Here is a 16972-nt window from a genome sequence, read left to right as displayed (position 1 = left end):
GAACGACCTGCTGCAAGAAATTAAAAAATCCCCCACCCTAACGACTTTTAAATACCCGACTTTTAAAACTCTTATTTTTTTATGTTATTTTAATTCATGTTATGTCTTTTATTGATAATCTTATTTGTTAATTTACTGTGCAGCACTTTGGTAAACTTTTTGTTTTTTTAAATGTGCTCTATAAATTAAGTGGATTGGATTGGATTGGATTAATTGCAAATTGATCACACATTTTTATCTTTTCCAAATGTAGCCTAAAGGGATAATTTTTAAGTTTTCAAACTAAACAGCGCTTTTTTAGGCAGCTCAACACTAACTGACAGAGCTCATGCATCACAACAACAAGTGCATTGTCCAACAAGTACTTTTGGTTGGAGGAAAAAAAAACACTTCATGCATGAGCTCAAGCGAACAGCGTATATGATCCATGACGTATAATCGCCGCGAGTGCATCTCTCGACAATCATTTTGAACAATGGTGGGGGTGATAGAGGGCTGTCTGATCAAAACAAAACAACATAAGTCAAAAAAGTCTCTAAAGTTGTAGACGGGTCATGGAGTAGTGTGACCACTGGCTGTACTCTTCAGCGGGGGAACGGCGCTGCGGGGGGCTATTGACGTGTCTTTCCTAGAGTGAGGTTCACTCCTGGTCTCCTTGATCTGACTGCGTTATAAATTTGTGGGCCACTTCCCTAATACTGGCATGAAGAAGAGACGGAGTTCAATGAAGAAGAGGAGATCCAATGGCAGCTTCAGTCCAACATCTTTATTTGAAGTTGACACAACGATGGCACACAGACAAAAAACCCTCCTCTCCTCACTCTAAACCTGATGTCCTAGCTCCCTTTATACTGCTGGAGCATCTCTGAACGCATGCAACTAACCATTTATGGTAAACAGACTCTGTGTCTGTAGCTTGTTTTTCTGTAACATGTAGTTGCCGGGCAAGACACCTTGGTCAAGACAGGTGTAGGCACTAAATCTTTCAATCCTGGTGAAATGAAGAGTCATCTCAAGTACACAGCTAGGCTATACTTGTCAAAGGGTCAAAGGTTGGCTCCTGCAGGCCCCTGGACCTCTGCAGGCTGCTCTACAGCTCACTCTAAATGAATCCACTCAGAATGAATCCTCAACACTATCACGCTTCAGCACGGCACGGCCTGGATGGCCTCTGTGCCTGCAATCTCCCATCAAAACACTGTCTTTACTAATTTCTTCTCGTCAACCACAATGTTATGTTAGTGCTGTATCGACTCCTGATTTCCCAAACTACGGGGCAGGCCGAGGGTCATACACAGAACGCATGCACGTTGATCGCACGTTAAATGAATGAGTGGCGTTAACAGAAAATTGAGTTATCGCGTAATCGTCCTTGTCATTTTTGACAGCCCTAGTTTAAAGTCTAAAATAAATATTATTTATTTGCAATGTGCTGGTAATGTAACATTTATTTGTTTTGATCACATTTCTCAAATCTCAGTTGATTGGTTGAAGGCTCCTACCAATCAACTGAGCTGCTACGCACAGCGCAGCGCTTCAGTCCGACCTGAGATAGAAACGGCAAAATGCGGCACAAGTCAGGGCAACCAAAAATGAAGAGATAAACAAACCAGGCTTGAGAGAGAAGCAAAGGGCCGACAATATGTCACCCAGTTTTCTTTCTTTTAACAAAGAAAGTAAATGATAGTCAAACATGTCATTAAAATTCACAGTCTATTTTAACAGAATAAAAAAATTTCATACTGGGGCCCAGCAATATTTCTTTTCATGGGTCCCAAAATCTCTGGTGGCACCCCTGCTCTGCAGACAGAATATCGCTCACTCTAAAATACTTCTAATGACAATGAAATGCTTTTGCATCAAGACATTTTGCAGTTCAGATGCTTTATTTGACTGAAAACTGTATTTCTTTCAGCACACAGAGTGAAATGTGTGAGCGACGTGAAAGAGAAACATACAGAAGTCGACTGTCAGAGAAAAGGAAGCGACTACTGCAGGCTTCATGCTGTGGTTAAAAATCTCATCTTCATCAGTTTCCATTTGACGCACATGAACCAGTACATGCATGTGTGGAGTTGATGTTGAGGTGATGTTTCAAGGGCATTTCAAAGAAAGGTTGTTTCTCTTAATACCATGCTTCTGTTTCAAGATCTGCAGGAAATCTTAAACCTTATTTAACCACTGCAATTGAAAATTTAGGATTTGTTTTTTGAGGTGTGTTCCACTTTAATGCACACAGTCAAAACATATAACAGCTGTTATTTACACGTTAGCAGAAAATGTGGCAAAACTGCTGCAAAGGAGAGCAAAGGAGGGTTTCAAAAACCTTGATTTGACCTGTTTGTTACACTAAAAGACACACAGAACCAAACTCCTCATTGAGCACAATGAAACACTAGAAATAAGCTGAACGGAGGTTGGCCAATGTTATGGACTGTTTCCTTCAAAATTCAATTCAAGGAAGGAGGAAAATTGTTTGGAGGAGTCAAAACATGCCAGAGTTTTGACTGATAATCATATCACTGACGCACCAACCGAGCCTGGGGGCAGCATCCTCATCGTCTAAATGCTTTTGAAGAAAATCAGACTCGACAAAGGTCGATCTAATTCTGGAAGCAGAGTGAGCCTAACGGGTTTAAAAGTTGTGGTTGGAAAACCTCTACATAAATTCAGCTACACAAACAGACTAACTTTGCTCTGTGCAGGACTGAAAGTTACACAGATGAAGATCTTTCTGCAGCTGTTTCCAGCTCCGTGCAGCTGCTAGATCCTTTGTTTCAAGCACATGATATTATTCATACACAGGAAATAACAAGATGTAACAGGATAGGAATAGATGTAAATGACAACCTTGCTTTTCACTAGCACTCCCTGCTTAAATGGGTTTTTAACATGTGAAAAAAGTATGTTAAGATTCAAGGCAAAAGGTGTCCTCACCAGTAGATTTACAGACTCAATGACGTCCATAAACACTTCATTCTTCCTGTACTTGATGCCCTCTGACCTCCAGGACACGGCGTTGGTGACGGTGGCAGGAGGTCGAGGAGCTCCAACCTCTAATTTGTGACCTTGTTGGGTGATGTATCTGAAAGAGACACAAAGAGGAAAACATTCATACACTCTTGAAACTGTTCCCAAATTCAGTCTGTTGTCTTGATGCGAGCATCATCTAAAAAAACGAGTTAATAAAGACATCTCAAAAGAAGCTGTAGGCTGTAATTTTTCTCATCAACAAAATACGATTAAACTTGAAATATCAACAGCATTTGTTTATGTCTTCCACATGAGTCCAGTCTCTTGACGAATGTTTAGTTTCAACGTTCTAAATTAATCGCTCCTCTTGACACCACAGTAAAAAAGCTTTTCAGCAGAGAATAAATTCCAGCTGCTGGCTGTTCGTGTCGTATGAAGATTATTCATGGATGTAATTGGAAAGAGAGATTAACATAAACCCATTGTGTCTGCAGCTACTTATTGTGACTGACATGCATTTGTTTACATGATAACAAACCATGAAGGATTTCAGAGTCAGGGCTCCATGCTAATGTTGCATTGGCTGCAGTGGTGCACCTAACTTTTTTTCAAGGTGCACCAGCACAACATTTAGGTGCACCTGAATTTTTCATTGCATCGACTTTAACACCTTAAGGTCAACCTTTCATTGCTCTCCATAACTTTCATATAATGTGAATGATTTTTAAATATGAATAAGGTGTAGAGCAGGGGTGGCCAACCAGTCAGAGACCAAGAGCCACAAAAATGACCGTGGTACTACAGAGAGCCACATCACACTCATGGTCTTACAAACACACTTCCTCTCACACATAAACAAAATGACATAAAATGAAAATCAAAACATTTCCAATTTTCAAAGCGAGATTTATTGTGTTTGTGCGTTTAAATTCGTATTAGAGAAGAGAAACTGAAACTTAAGTATCAATCCCAACTGATCCCAACGTTGGCATCCATATATTTATATATATATATATATATATATATATATATATATATATATATATATATATATATATATATATATATAGTTTAGATTGATCGGCACACCGCTATTCTTAACTTGATACATATTTTTTGATAAATGGATCGCAGAGCCACAGACTGAAAGGCAAAGAGCCACATGCGGCTTGCGAGCCACAGGTTGGCCTCCCCTGGTGTGGAGAAATTCTTGTCTTTGTTTGAAGCACAATTAAGTTTAACAAGAAAAATACATCAAGTAAAATAAAATATTTCCAAATAAAAGTGCCTTTGCTGAAAGTGTTTCACTGAATCTGAATTGACGTTAATCCATTTTTCTTCTTCCGAACAGCAACTTCTCTTTGACAATGTTGAATGCAACATCAGTGTAAGTTTACAGCATGGAGGGGGACCTCGCCAGTTTTTGGTGTAATTTAAAGATTTATCTTATTTATCTCGGCTTAAAAACTGCTTTAAAAGTATTAGACTGGCTGATGCACATTATGTATGATTTGGCCTGATTTGGGACGGGTACCAAATTAGGTACTTTTACAGGTACCGACCCAATTCCATCTATAGTACCGAGTATTGATTCACATAAAGTCAAAAGGTACCATGTTTAGGTGCCTAAACACATCCTTGTAACTGTGAGGTAGTGGATGAGTAGTCTATTTTCCATACTGGACATGAACAGAGCATTGCATGTTTATATACTGAAGAATAATTAGTTAAATTGAAAAACTTTTTACCACATAAACACACAAAGAAAGTACCAAAAAGTACCCAACCCTATGTATAATACATTTTTCATCATCAATCATTGTTGAATATAATATCAATACAATCATAATCACTCATAGTTGTTAAAGTAGGGAGTGAAGTTAAAGAGGATAAAGGGTAATTATTTGTACCTGTGCACACCCTGGCCACCCCTACCTATGTCACTGCCCTCATTGTGCCACCCCAGTCAGAAAGCCTGGACACGCCTCTGCACAGAGGCACATAGTGACAATGGTATGAAAGCTGATAGTATTTCAGGTTTGTTCAATAAAGCTAAAGGAAAACCCTCCTGTTAATCTTTTAAGAATGAAAGGAAAGATAGAAAGCTTCAACTTCTGTCCACCAAAGACACGGCAGAGACTCTTCAAATGAGGCTGGTATGATGTGCTTTTCTCCAGATTTAATTCTTATAATGATTTTGGGATGCTGATTAGATTCAAATCTTCAATATTTAATATTTTTGCAACATTTTAGTTTCTTATTTAACACCAGACCATGTGAAAAAGTTGAATGATGATGATGTCAACAGACTGTTTCAGGAGCAATATTTTTTCCCAAAAATGCACATCACATGCGAGTCAGTTTCTAAAATTTATTCAGGGGATCTGACAAGTCAACTTTTTTCCAACCCAGCTTATAAACAAAGACTGAAATGAGGGATATAAATTTAAAAAATAAAATGAAATAAATCAACTTTTAGATTTAAAAAAAATCCAGATCACATCCACATCAATTTTTCTCCCCAAGAGTCCCATAGATTTATCATCTGACTACAGGAGAAGCCAGAAATCTCTTCTGGCTTCTCCTGTAGTCAGTGAGTAACTGCTGGAAATGAATCTTTTCTTTATGATAATTATGTTTGTTAATGGGGAAATATTTTATAAGTGTTAAGGTGGTTTATACTGAAGAGGATAAGGGACACTGAAAAAAAATCATGTCCAATTTTTTTTTTCTGAGAAAAAAAGTCGGAATTCTGACTTTAACTTCAACTTTATTATAGTCCTGTGTAAAATTGTTTTTTAGCAGTAGGCATCAGGTCATAGTACATGGTAACACATAAACCATTCGGGTCTTACAAAATCAAGAAAATCCTGACCTCAACTGAAAAAGGACGGCACTTAAACCACAAAATGCCAAATACTAAGAATCAGGCAAAACCCAAAAAGTGCATTCAGTCATCAAAGTGCTGTGTAGTAGATAAATTAACAATAATGAAGAACATACAAGATAAAGCAGATAAAAGAGATTCAATAAAAGTCAATAAATAGGATTACAGTCTAAAAGTCAACAATCAGTTCTATCTACAAGAAGCACAAAGCACAAGAAGGAAAACTGGTCAGATTTCTGAGTTTTTTCTCAAAAAAAAAAACCAGTTATAAAAAAAATTGACATATCTTTTCTTCCACAGTTTTAAAGAAATCTAAATAGTTTATTCACTGCCGATAATAACCAAAAGATTGAAAATGAGAACTTAAACTTAACTTGAGACGCATGTATTACTGAACAATATAAAACAGATGCAGTGGAGGCAGCTGGGGCAGAGAAGCAGAGTCAGTTTTTCTTTAATTTGCTTTAGCTTTGGCTCTTCCACTGAAACAGCTGATCGCGAAGCTGAAAGAGACGCCAACAAGAGCAGTGGGAGTTTAAAAAAAAAACAGGAAAATTGAGAGCTGGTTAATGTGAAAGTCCTCTCTAGAGTTAGGAAGTGCAGAGTTGGAGGTATTAATCTGATTTATTGTTTGAAATTGATTTGTGCAGCTCTAAAAAGGAATAACTAGACCATGAAGAGCGCAGATACATCTGCTCACACCCTCCTCCACGGCTCTCCTGTGAGGCTGTTTCTTCATGTGAGAGCTGGAGACTTGCTTTTGTTCTAACAATCCACAAACTGTGTCCAGGGGGACGAAATGACGTGTCGTGAGAATTGGAGTGCGCTGCTCCCAAACAAACATCATGTGACCGAGCCCGTTTTTAACCAAACACCTGCCCCCCCCTCGACACTGTTTGCTTCTCAGTGGCCTCATTTTCACTGCAGAGCTGTCGTCTTATTTATGCCACTAATTTTTCCTGAAATACAACTCCCAGAACACTTAATCCAGTTTTTGAAAACAGTGATGAAAACCTTCATTCAAATGAAATAAATAATTGCCAAATATGGAGAGCAAACAGAGGAGAAGTTTACAACATTGGATGTATTCATGATGCATAAATTCTTTATAAATGACCTCCAGATGTGGAGGAAACAAATAGATCTTTTGACACTTTGTCGTACACATCCTGAATTGATGCTGTTGACCTTTCCAGTACTTGGACCCACTTTGGTGAAGTGGTTAATATTTACAAAAGAAAAGGAGCCCAGATGTTTCACAGCCATGTGCTTCACAACTGTTTCAGTTGAACTTTTAGCAGCTCATATTTTACACTCCTCCAACAAACACAAAGGCCTCTACCAAAGAATCAGAATCCAAACTTAAAAGCAATCCTCCCTTTCTCCCTTCTCTTTCCTCTGTGCACCTGTTTCTCTCTCCTCCTCTCCAATTTTCATCCGTCTCTCACCTTTTCTTTCCCTCCTCATTTCCCCTGGAGTCAATGACTTACTGACCCAATGTTCCTCCTGAATCTGCTGTCCGCAGGCTCCTCTTTAAGGAAAAAATAAAAGTGCAAAGCCAGCAGCAGAGGGGGGCAAACATAACAACAAACCAATTTTCATAACTGACACTTCAATTTTTGGTAGGTGAAAGTGCCAGAGCTAAGATTGGGTTGTTACAGACGAGTCGTACGGTGGAGTTAAGTTATTTCTGAAAGTTTACAACAGATATCACATGGTTGTTCTGGGGGCTTGTTTAACTTCAAGGTCTATACTTTGGGACACTACGCACAGACAAAGGAATGGTATGTGTGTGTTCAGGATGTAGATTCTATATTAAGAGATGGACAGCATGCACAGTATATGTGCAAAAGTTGAACAAAGTTTGTCCTGGCTCCATAAATGCAAAGTTGCTCTGAGGTCTCTGCAGCTAAAACTGTATGAAGAAATTTCTGTCTTAACCTGCAGTTCCCAGAATGGCCACTTTAATTCTGCACCAAGGCTTCAAGGTTTTTAACACTGTGTGGCGTCTGTTCCCTAACTACAGTGGTCGGTGTATCGCAGATGCATGTCTGCCACAGTACTGTTTTCACCAGCTCCTCTCTGCCCAGTGTAGCAACAATGTCACCCCAGGAATTGTTCATCACAAAGTTATCACAAAGATTTCTGTGTGATGCATCATACAAATGCCAGTATTTTTTTTTACTTCTGACACTAGAGGCTCTAGTTCATCTGTGCATCTTTGCCAAGCAGCAACCTTTAGTCTAAAAATATGAGCGATGTGGAATTTCTAAAATCTGCTGTTTCTCCAGAGTCTGCCTGAGGCCGGCTCTAGAAGTACCGGAAACCACGAACACACCAAGCAAAAAAAAGCTATTTTCACAGCAAACATAAACCGGGTTCAAAAAACAACTCCTGTCTGTATTGCTAATTACACTATGAGCACACACACTGTACGGGGGATGATTTTTAGAGGATTTCAAGATCCCGAGTTTCCCCAATCAGAGGCACAGCTCAGCTCACGTGACTGACTAGTGCCCTATTGCTGTAAATGTGGAGACTCAAAGCCTGCACTGTGCCAATGATTTGCTTCAAAAATCTGTTTCAGAAACAGACAGGTGACGTTCAAGAGGCTACATTGATTAGAAAGTCCATGGTCTGTCCAGAAGTTAGCAATTTCAGAGGTGTGTGAAGTGGAAATTTACCTTAAGGAGGGGCGACGCTGCTAAAATGACTTTATTTGTCCACAAAAAGCCGCACGAAGCTGCGCAAACCTTGCTGACGTTAACCTTTGTGCTTAACGATTCCCTAATCAATTCTTTACATTGTGCCAGAGCCGCCGGGCCTTACGTCTACTAGTCTGCTGCAGCTATCTTAGCTTAGCAGTTAGATAACGTTTCCCAAGAAAACTCTGATTCAGGATTTTCAGCTTGAAGTTTAACTAAGGAACTGATTTCATAAAGAAATGTGCATTACTCTCTCCCAGGAGATTCATATTAAGTACATTCGGAATGGTATAAATCATCTTATTTACCAAAATAACAAAATAGCACAAGCTTGATGCTAGCGTATATTGGAAACTGCATTGATATGCTAACAGTTAGCATACATCAGTATAACTTCAGCTTCAGAATAGAATTTCAACTTTCATCACAGAAACATATCACATCAACTCTGTAAAACAAATACTGAGAATTTCAAATGTCAAAAGCTAACAAGCAATTGAAAGGCTCATGGCTGCCTTAATAATTATGGAAAGCTTACGAACAACTTAAACCATTGCTATAACCACTTTGAGACACTAGATGGCCTACTTGATTATTAATATATTACAACACAGTACATTAATGTCACATTGTGTGCAATTTTTACCTGTTTCTGTTTAATTATAACCAGAAATATCCAGACTCAGGGACCAATTACATTTTATTCACTTACAGTATAAACTCAGTTAAATATTGTTGACACAGAAAACCTGTAAAACGAATTTCTGTACCAAGAAAATTCACAACAGGAATTAATAAGGGAATCGATAAAGAATCAGATTGATAAGCAGAATCGATAAGAGCATCGGTATTGACAAAATCATATCGATTCCCATCCCTATCCTTGGTGCTGAGAAAACAAGGCAATGACAACCCAAATGCCAAATTCTTGTTCACAGTTTCTAACCCCAGCCTACAGAACAAACAGAAACTGAACTCTAAGTTATACACTGTTCTCAATTCAACCGTACAGTACCACGATAAAATGCTAAACAAACAAGTTGTAGATTGACTGACAGATTGAGGGAGAATTCACCCACTCCTTTCCTGCCCCAGTTCCTCCCACTTTGAGGGCCTGGGATGCAAACTGACAGACTGCAAAAAGCTGAAAGTGCTGGGAGATAAAAGGAGGCAACAAGTGAGTTTGGGGTCGACAGTGGGTTGTTTTTGTTGCTTTGCCGTTTGTTCTGTTTTGCCCTGATTCTCCTCAGAAATGCTAATGAAAGGATGTGGAAGCAGGAGGCTGGCAGTAAACTGACAGATTAGCATAACAATAGCAATCATAACAAACACGCACGCACATCAACACTCGAAGATTCATACGAGGAGAACGTATGAAGACGTACACGTGCGTTCTCTTCATCTCACTTGCAAAGCTTTTTGCATCCATCACACACACACACACACAGTCACACACTCCCACAAACACACACACACACACACACAAACACACACACACACACACATATTTATACTTTCTTTCATGTGAGATTTAAGACTTCACTGTACGAGAAGAAAAAAGGGGTTTGGTTGGTCGAGGGCATGAAGAGGTCATAGAACGCTAACAGCATGCAGACAGAGACTCAGTGTATGTGTGGGTGCGTGTGTGTGTGTGTGTGCAGTAAGAGAGAGATGACACATTTGTGTGTCTCCTTGGAGGAGAGGAGAGCAGAGCTATTCTGTCTGAGAGTCTCGAGTGTGTCCAGCTGACGGTGTCATTGTGTCTTGGTGCCAATTGGAGCCTGGTAATTATCAGCCTCATTCAAAGCCTATACATACAGACTGTACACACAACATACACACACACACACACACACACACACACAAAGACACACTTACCACTGATTCTTGAGAATTTGGCTAAAACTGGTTTCGATTTTGATTTTTTTTCTTGAAATTTTAAAAAAATCTAAACTCATGTGTATGAAGCAAAGTCTCAGCTTAAAAAAATGTTTTGTTGCAAACTCCTGATTCTGTCATTTTATCACAAAATGTATTTTTTTTTATGTCATTTCTTTGTTATTATCAACACCATCAGAGACAATAAACAGCTAATTATTTCTGTTCATTTATTCTTATTTTGGTATTGGGTTGTTAAATAAGTCTTTTCCACCACTGGAACACACAGAGATTGTCAAATGTTAAATATTAACTTTTGTTAATTTTTGTATACAGTTTCATTTCTTCTCTTTTAGAAAATCTTCATTCTTTTAATCTTTATCATTTACATTAACATTCAAAATGAAAATTTTGGTCTTTAAAAACACACTTCTTTTAAACATTAGAGTGTTTAAACAACACAACTGTAAAAAAAAATCAATGTGATCACAAATCATGAATATAGAAGTATGCAAGCTGTTTTAACTATTTACTGCAACAAAAAATTCAATCCAAGCTTCCATTAAGGGTATTTGTGTGTTTGGATGCATCACTGTCTGCCATCTAATTTTCATTCATTAATATTGCTCAAAAAAAAAAAAATTAAAAAAGTGATTTTATCCTCAGCAACTCTCTCAAGATCCTCTAACAAATCAGGGGTGGGCTGGGTCTCTCTGGAACGTCAATTTACGCTCCTAATTTCAAATAAGAAATTTTGTCAGGTCTACCCTTCTTCACCTCGACACATTGCCAAAACAACACAATTTCTATGAACTTGTGAAAAAATCTCCCACCTCTAGACAGTTGATTACATCCTTAGTTTCACTTTTTTCTATGGAAGCCCTGTCTCTTCATATTAGGGATGCCTGGGTCAGTGACACTGGTATAGACATTTCAGATGATCTATGGGCAAAAGGCCTGAGTGGGATAAAATCTTGTTCAATCAATGCAAGGCTGCAATTATTTCAGTTCAAAGTCATTCACCAACTGCACTGCTCTAAAACCTAGTTGAACAGAATCTATCCCAATGTTTGCAATATGCAATAAGTGTTAAACAGAGGATGGGACATTAGCTTATCAACTGTGGTCATGTCCGATACTCAAAGGCTTCTGGGAAGACATCTTTCATCTTTACAGAATCAAATCTTCTGGTTATTTTGTCTGTTCTGATAATTTTTTGACCCTTCCTTCTGCCTTGCAACAAGCCTTGAAATCTGGCCTGCTTATAGCAAAAAGGGCAATTCTGAAAGAATCAAAGTCCGCCACTCCTTCCTCTTTTAATGCATGGCTGAATGATATGGTTTCTTGCTTATACTTAGGGGAGATTCATTACACTCTGTCCAATTCACACCCAAAGTCCCACTTTTTTTTTCATTTTACATATTTTTATCCCAGTTCTACAAATCTACAGTTTCATTTAGGAGATGCTTTTGTCCAAAGTGACTTACAACACTAGCAAGAATTTAGACAGAAGGAAAAACCTAGTTAGTGCGACAACAGTGCAACAGTGCAAAGATTACAAAAGTTGTCCCACGGCACATTTCCTTCTTTTAATAGCGACTATTATGTCTGTTTAAAAAAAGGGTTTGTACGCTTTGAATTTTCTTTAATTCAAAGTCAATTTCAAAATTAAATGTAAAAACTATGAAAATCAGGTTACAGCATTGGTAGCAGGTCTGGACATGGAAATTGCCCTCGGGAACATCATGAAAGGTGACTTTTTACTCCATTCGGACCTCGGCCATTGCTGTTATCAGAAGTCTAGCCCTTTCTTGATTCTGATTGGCCGGTTATCAAGAAGGGATGTTGAGCATGGCTGATGTACTTTAAATTCATTAAGAGCATGGTGTAAAAAAAATCAGCTGCCATCAAGCAACAACTTCCAGCCGTGAGTAATCAAGACATTGTGGAAGTGTTAATACCGCAGTTCCTCGAGTGACCACTTGAGGCTGACTGCAGAAAAACCGGAAACCAGATGCACACCAAGCCAAAAAAGATGATATTTACAGCATTAATAAACATGTGTACAGCCTGGCTCAAAAAAAACCTTGGGTCTGAATAGTTCTTTTCTGTAATGACAAATTGAAACGATAACTTTTGAGCCGTGAGTTATTGTATGGTCATTTAATTTACTAAAATAAAAACAAACATAGGAGAACTTTTTTTAGTGGGACATGTTTTTGCCAGGGTTTTAAGAATCAGTGTTACGGTGCTGCCAGGTCTATAAAACGCCAAATTAAACCTCAATAACGAAATAAAACAAGCTCATATTACATTTGAGATTAAAAAGCGTAAAGACTCCAAATATTTACATTTCGATTGTGTCACCTTTGATTCAACAAGGAGCTTTCCCCTACAAACAAATGCATCTCTGAGCAGCTCAGCAGAGCTGGAGCTGCGTACCTCTTTAGACTTGTATCTGCTTCAGTTCATTTCACTCCTCCATTCATCACAGCTGCACATTCACCAGCTGTATTCTGTTGACTGAGCAAACACGCTGACGACACTTCAAACAGAGCCATCATCTACTCTTACTCCCACCTCTGCCGGTCACTCACGGAGTAAAACACAAAGCTGTTATATCACTGAATACAGGGAACCACTCGAGTTAATGTTGCTTCATTAAAACCAGACTGGATTGCAGCCATTACAGAGTTTAACACTTTAACCTAATACCTTCACAGGCATGACTAATGTTACACCTGAAATGCCAGCATGCACAGATGATCCATGTTTGTCACATTTGATATTTTCTTCCTCATAGTGGCATTTTGGGAGAAATCAGCTCTTTGAAAACTGCTTTTTACCTCCCACACAAACACATCTTTACTATTCATGAGCATGTAACGCGTTGTATAATAGCCGTCTTACTCTTGTAGGATCTTGCTGTCAGTCGTCTGAGGGAAACCATAGTCCATTACTTCGTCCATCAGCTCGTACACCGTCACAAAGTTGTCACGGATGCTCTCCTCCTCCAGCTCCTTGAAGTACTCTTTAAACACCTGCAGACAAAAACAAGCAGATGAAGGTCAGCAAACACATTTTATACTTTTCTTACTTCCTTACTAGGCCTTACTCTCAAGTTTTCTACCAACTACCAATAAAGTAAATGATTCAGAAGCACCTAGCTCAAAGAAAAAGCAACATCTGATCACTAAAAATCATTTCTAGAAGGTAAGTGATGAATGTTTTTTAGCTTATACTAACAGTACTCTCTGAGCTTACTCCATTTGTTTTTAAGTTTGAGCCCCTGGAGCTTCAGAGTGTAATTAACCTCTCCTGCCCATAGAGATTTACTCTTTTTGGCCTCTCACACAGTCACTCTATTAGTCTTCTACTGGCAACTTCCTTCTTGGCCTTGAATACTTAGCAAGGACTACTTTTAGGAGGCTTTCAAGACTTTCTGCCAGAAAATCTGGTGACAAGTAGGCATCATTCTTCTTACTACGGGTCACTGTGCTATTACCATTACGAGGATTTGCAGAAGTTCTAATGTTTGATGGGTTTCTTTACACATCCTCTGAGTGTTTTTTACAAATAAATGCCCATCTAGTTTCTATTAATTTTGGTTTTTAGTATTGTTTATCCTGTTTAGGCTTTTACAGGTGACGACCTCCGGTCAAAAAATACAAGGCGGAAGAACTACACTGCAAAAAAATGAAATCTACCAAGTTTTTTTGTGTTATTTTTTATTAAAAAATGTCTTTTTAGACTCAATATGAGCCAGGTTCACTTGACCAGTCCAGAAAAGTGTCTTATATAAAGTTGTTTACGGACAAATTGAGGTCTGAAGTGCTAGTAATGAGTAAAAAAGTCTGCCAGTGGAACAAGAAAAATGTACTTGTATTAAGACATTATACAAGACTTGACAAGCATATTTCTTACCCCACTGGCAGATTTTTTTACTTGTTACAAGCACTTCAGACCTCATTTTTGTCTTTTAATAACTTGAATTAAGATGCTATTCTGAACTGGTCAAGCGAATGTGGCTTATATTAAGTCTAAAAAGACATTTTTCAATTAAATAAGAAAAAAAAACACTTGGTAAGACTTCAGTTTTTTGCAGTGTACAATCTGCAGTCTGTTGAGTGTCAACTTGAGGCTGGCTTTGGAAGAACCGGACACCACATACACACAAAGCCAGAAAAGGCATTTTCACAGAGGAAATAAACACGTTTACAGCCTGGTACAAAAAAGGTCTCATGTCTGAATAGATAATTTCTCCAATGACACACTATGTACAGGGGGCAAACTTTTGTCTGAATCAGCAGCTTAGAAGACATTAAAATGATGAATTTGCCCAATAAAAAAGCACAGCTCAAATGATTGACAGGCAGGCACCCTATAGTTTGGAGCTCAAAGACCACCCCATTTCCAATATGGCCCCTGCCAAGGATTTGCTTCAAAACTTTGTTTCAGAGATAGACGGGTGACGTCTCAGAAACTACATCCATTTATTATACAGTTTATGGCTTTTAAACTGTATTTTTAAAGGACGAGAAACAGGACTGAGCCGATAACCATGAGAGACAGCTGGGAAATAAAATACAAGAAAGTGGCCTCATCCTCTCTGGACCATCCGCTATATGGGCAAGCAACTTTAACACAGGGCCAAGCCTACACCAAGACAACAATATTCCAAAACAACAAACTCCAAATACTCTTTAATTTGAGTGATGATAAAAAAAACCCTCAGTCTTTTGCTGTTAGTTAGGGAATGTGCCCTTTGACTATATATAGAGTGGACAGCATGGCTCCACCATTTACAATTGTACGGTTTTGAAGCCAAGATTCCCCTGTCACAGGCGCAGACATTGGGAGCTATTGGAGAGAATCTAAGAAGGGCTGGGTGACAAAAACAATTATTATTTTTTCTTTTTGAAGGTCTAATCTCTTCTTGGTTCTACCTCCTGACATATTTAACAATTTCCCAGAAAATTTAGCAAGAACGGCTGCTGTCAATCTCCCTTAAGCCTGATGTTAAGCCTTGTTTTTAACCTCATATAACTAAACAAAATGAAACTTTTCAGAAAACAGAAAGCTTGAATACAAAGCAGCCAAATGATATCTTCCAATCACCGCAACAATGGGACGTGAGAAACCTTTCCACAAGGAGTATTCATTTTTTAAAGTTTGACCACAGCCCATCAAGAATGACTGGGGAGCTGGATTTTTTTTTACCTATACTGCAGCCAGTCACCAGGGGGAGCAGTTTTTTTGTGGTGACCTCACTCAAGCTGAGCAAGATGGCGTCCATTCTTCTACCGTCTCTGAATGTGCCCCATAAGGCCATCCTTAGAGTGTGTGGCCTGAGTTTGAATCCAACCTGTGGCCCCTTTTAATGTCATTCCTCACTATCACCCTGTTTACTGCTCTTTCCACTGTCCTGTCCTTTCTGAATAAAGACCCATAAAAAGAAAAAAAAAATTCAACCTTTGATGGATGGCCATGGTGTCTTGATTAAATTAATAAAAATCATTTAAGGTTTGGTCTTAAGTTCCGTTAAACAGACTCACCTGTACAATTTTGTAAAGGAAAGAATACACCAGAGCAGCATTGGCATTCTTCTTTGTCAGGGCGACCACTGAAAAGAGGACTGTTAAGAAATAACTCTACATCTACAAATGACAGGCACAGCATCTGAGAGGAAAAACATGCAAATTTTTATGAAGCAGAAACGCTCGAATGAGATGGTGAACATCTTTTATATTCTGCGGGTGGTTCTGAGATGAATGCAATGACATAAAAAGTTAGTAGGGTGCATCACACTTGCAAGCAATTGAGAACATGGCCACAGGGAGGTAAAGCAGCTCAGTTGTCTGATGCAGTGCTCTGGGAATAGCTCTTTCTCACAACTGTAATATCATGCTGAATTAATAATGTGTGAGGAAGTTTGACTGCCCGATCTCGTGTTAAGAAAGGAGGGGATTAAGTGCAGAACACAGCCCGATGAATCTGTGCCCGGGGTTTCTGCTGGCTGTGAAACATGATGAGGCTTTATAGGTCTGATGTAAATCCATATGGTGCTGTATTAAACATCACTGTGAATTTAAGAGTTCTCATTCAGTTTAGTGCTTTAACATTTAGCAGAAGCAGGAAACATAACTCAGATCTGAGCATAAAAAAGGATACAGTAAAGGTTGCTGTGTTTGATCCACAGGAAGTGTGAAGCTCCGTGTGTGACCAGAGGCGTCATCTCAGCCTCCTCTTCCCTCTTCATCAGCATTGGCATGAAGTGGTCAATCTCATTCATGTCGATGTCGCCCATGTAGTTACGGCAGATTAGCACCTGCAATCAAAACGGAAAAAGAAAATTATGAGAGATTTTGATTTTTTTTAACAGAGGCAATCCCTGGGTATGAAATATTAATAACTCCAGGCTGAGAAACCAAATCTGTGCACTCAAGCTTAGAGACGGTTCAGGAACCAGACTGCAAACCTGAGCCCCATGGATGAAGGTGACACCGTTTTCAGGTTCATCTCACAGGGA

General features: G+C 38.8%; 1 protein-coding gene across 1 annotated transcript in view; it reads right to left on the bottom strand.

Annotated features, from left to right (window-relative positions):
• The window catches only part of ap1m3 (adaptor related protein complex 1 subunit mu 3), a 55916-nt gene that overhangs the window by 25741 nt on the left and 13203 nt on the right, over positions 1 to 16972 (bottom strand). Inside the window, exons 2-5 of the mRNA XM_074667352.1 lie at positions 16615 to 16771; positions 15999 to 16066; positions 13354 to 13484; positions 2938 to 3085 (exon numbers count right to left, since the gene is read on the bottom strand). Of these exons, the coding sequence (XP_074523453.1) occupies positions 2938 to 3085; positions 13354 to 13484; positions 15999 to 16066; positions 16615 to 16771 (504 nt within the window). The remainder of the gene's footprint in view (positions 1 to 2937; positions 3086 to 13353; positions 13485 to 15998; positions 16067 to 16614; positions 16772 to 16972) is intronic.

Source organism: Halichoeres trimaculatus, unplaced genomic scaffold (assembly GCF_033239565.1).
Source record: "Halichoeres trimaculatus isolate MK-OKI-2021-1 unplaced genomic scaffold, fHalTri1.1 fHalTri1_scaffold_4, whole genome shotgun sequence".
Lineage (NCBI taxonomy): Eukaryota > Metazoa > Chordata > Actinopteri > Labriformes > Labridae > Halichoeres > Halichoeres trimaculatus.
This window is presented reverse-complemented; position numbering and strand designations above follow the sequence as displayed.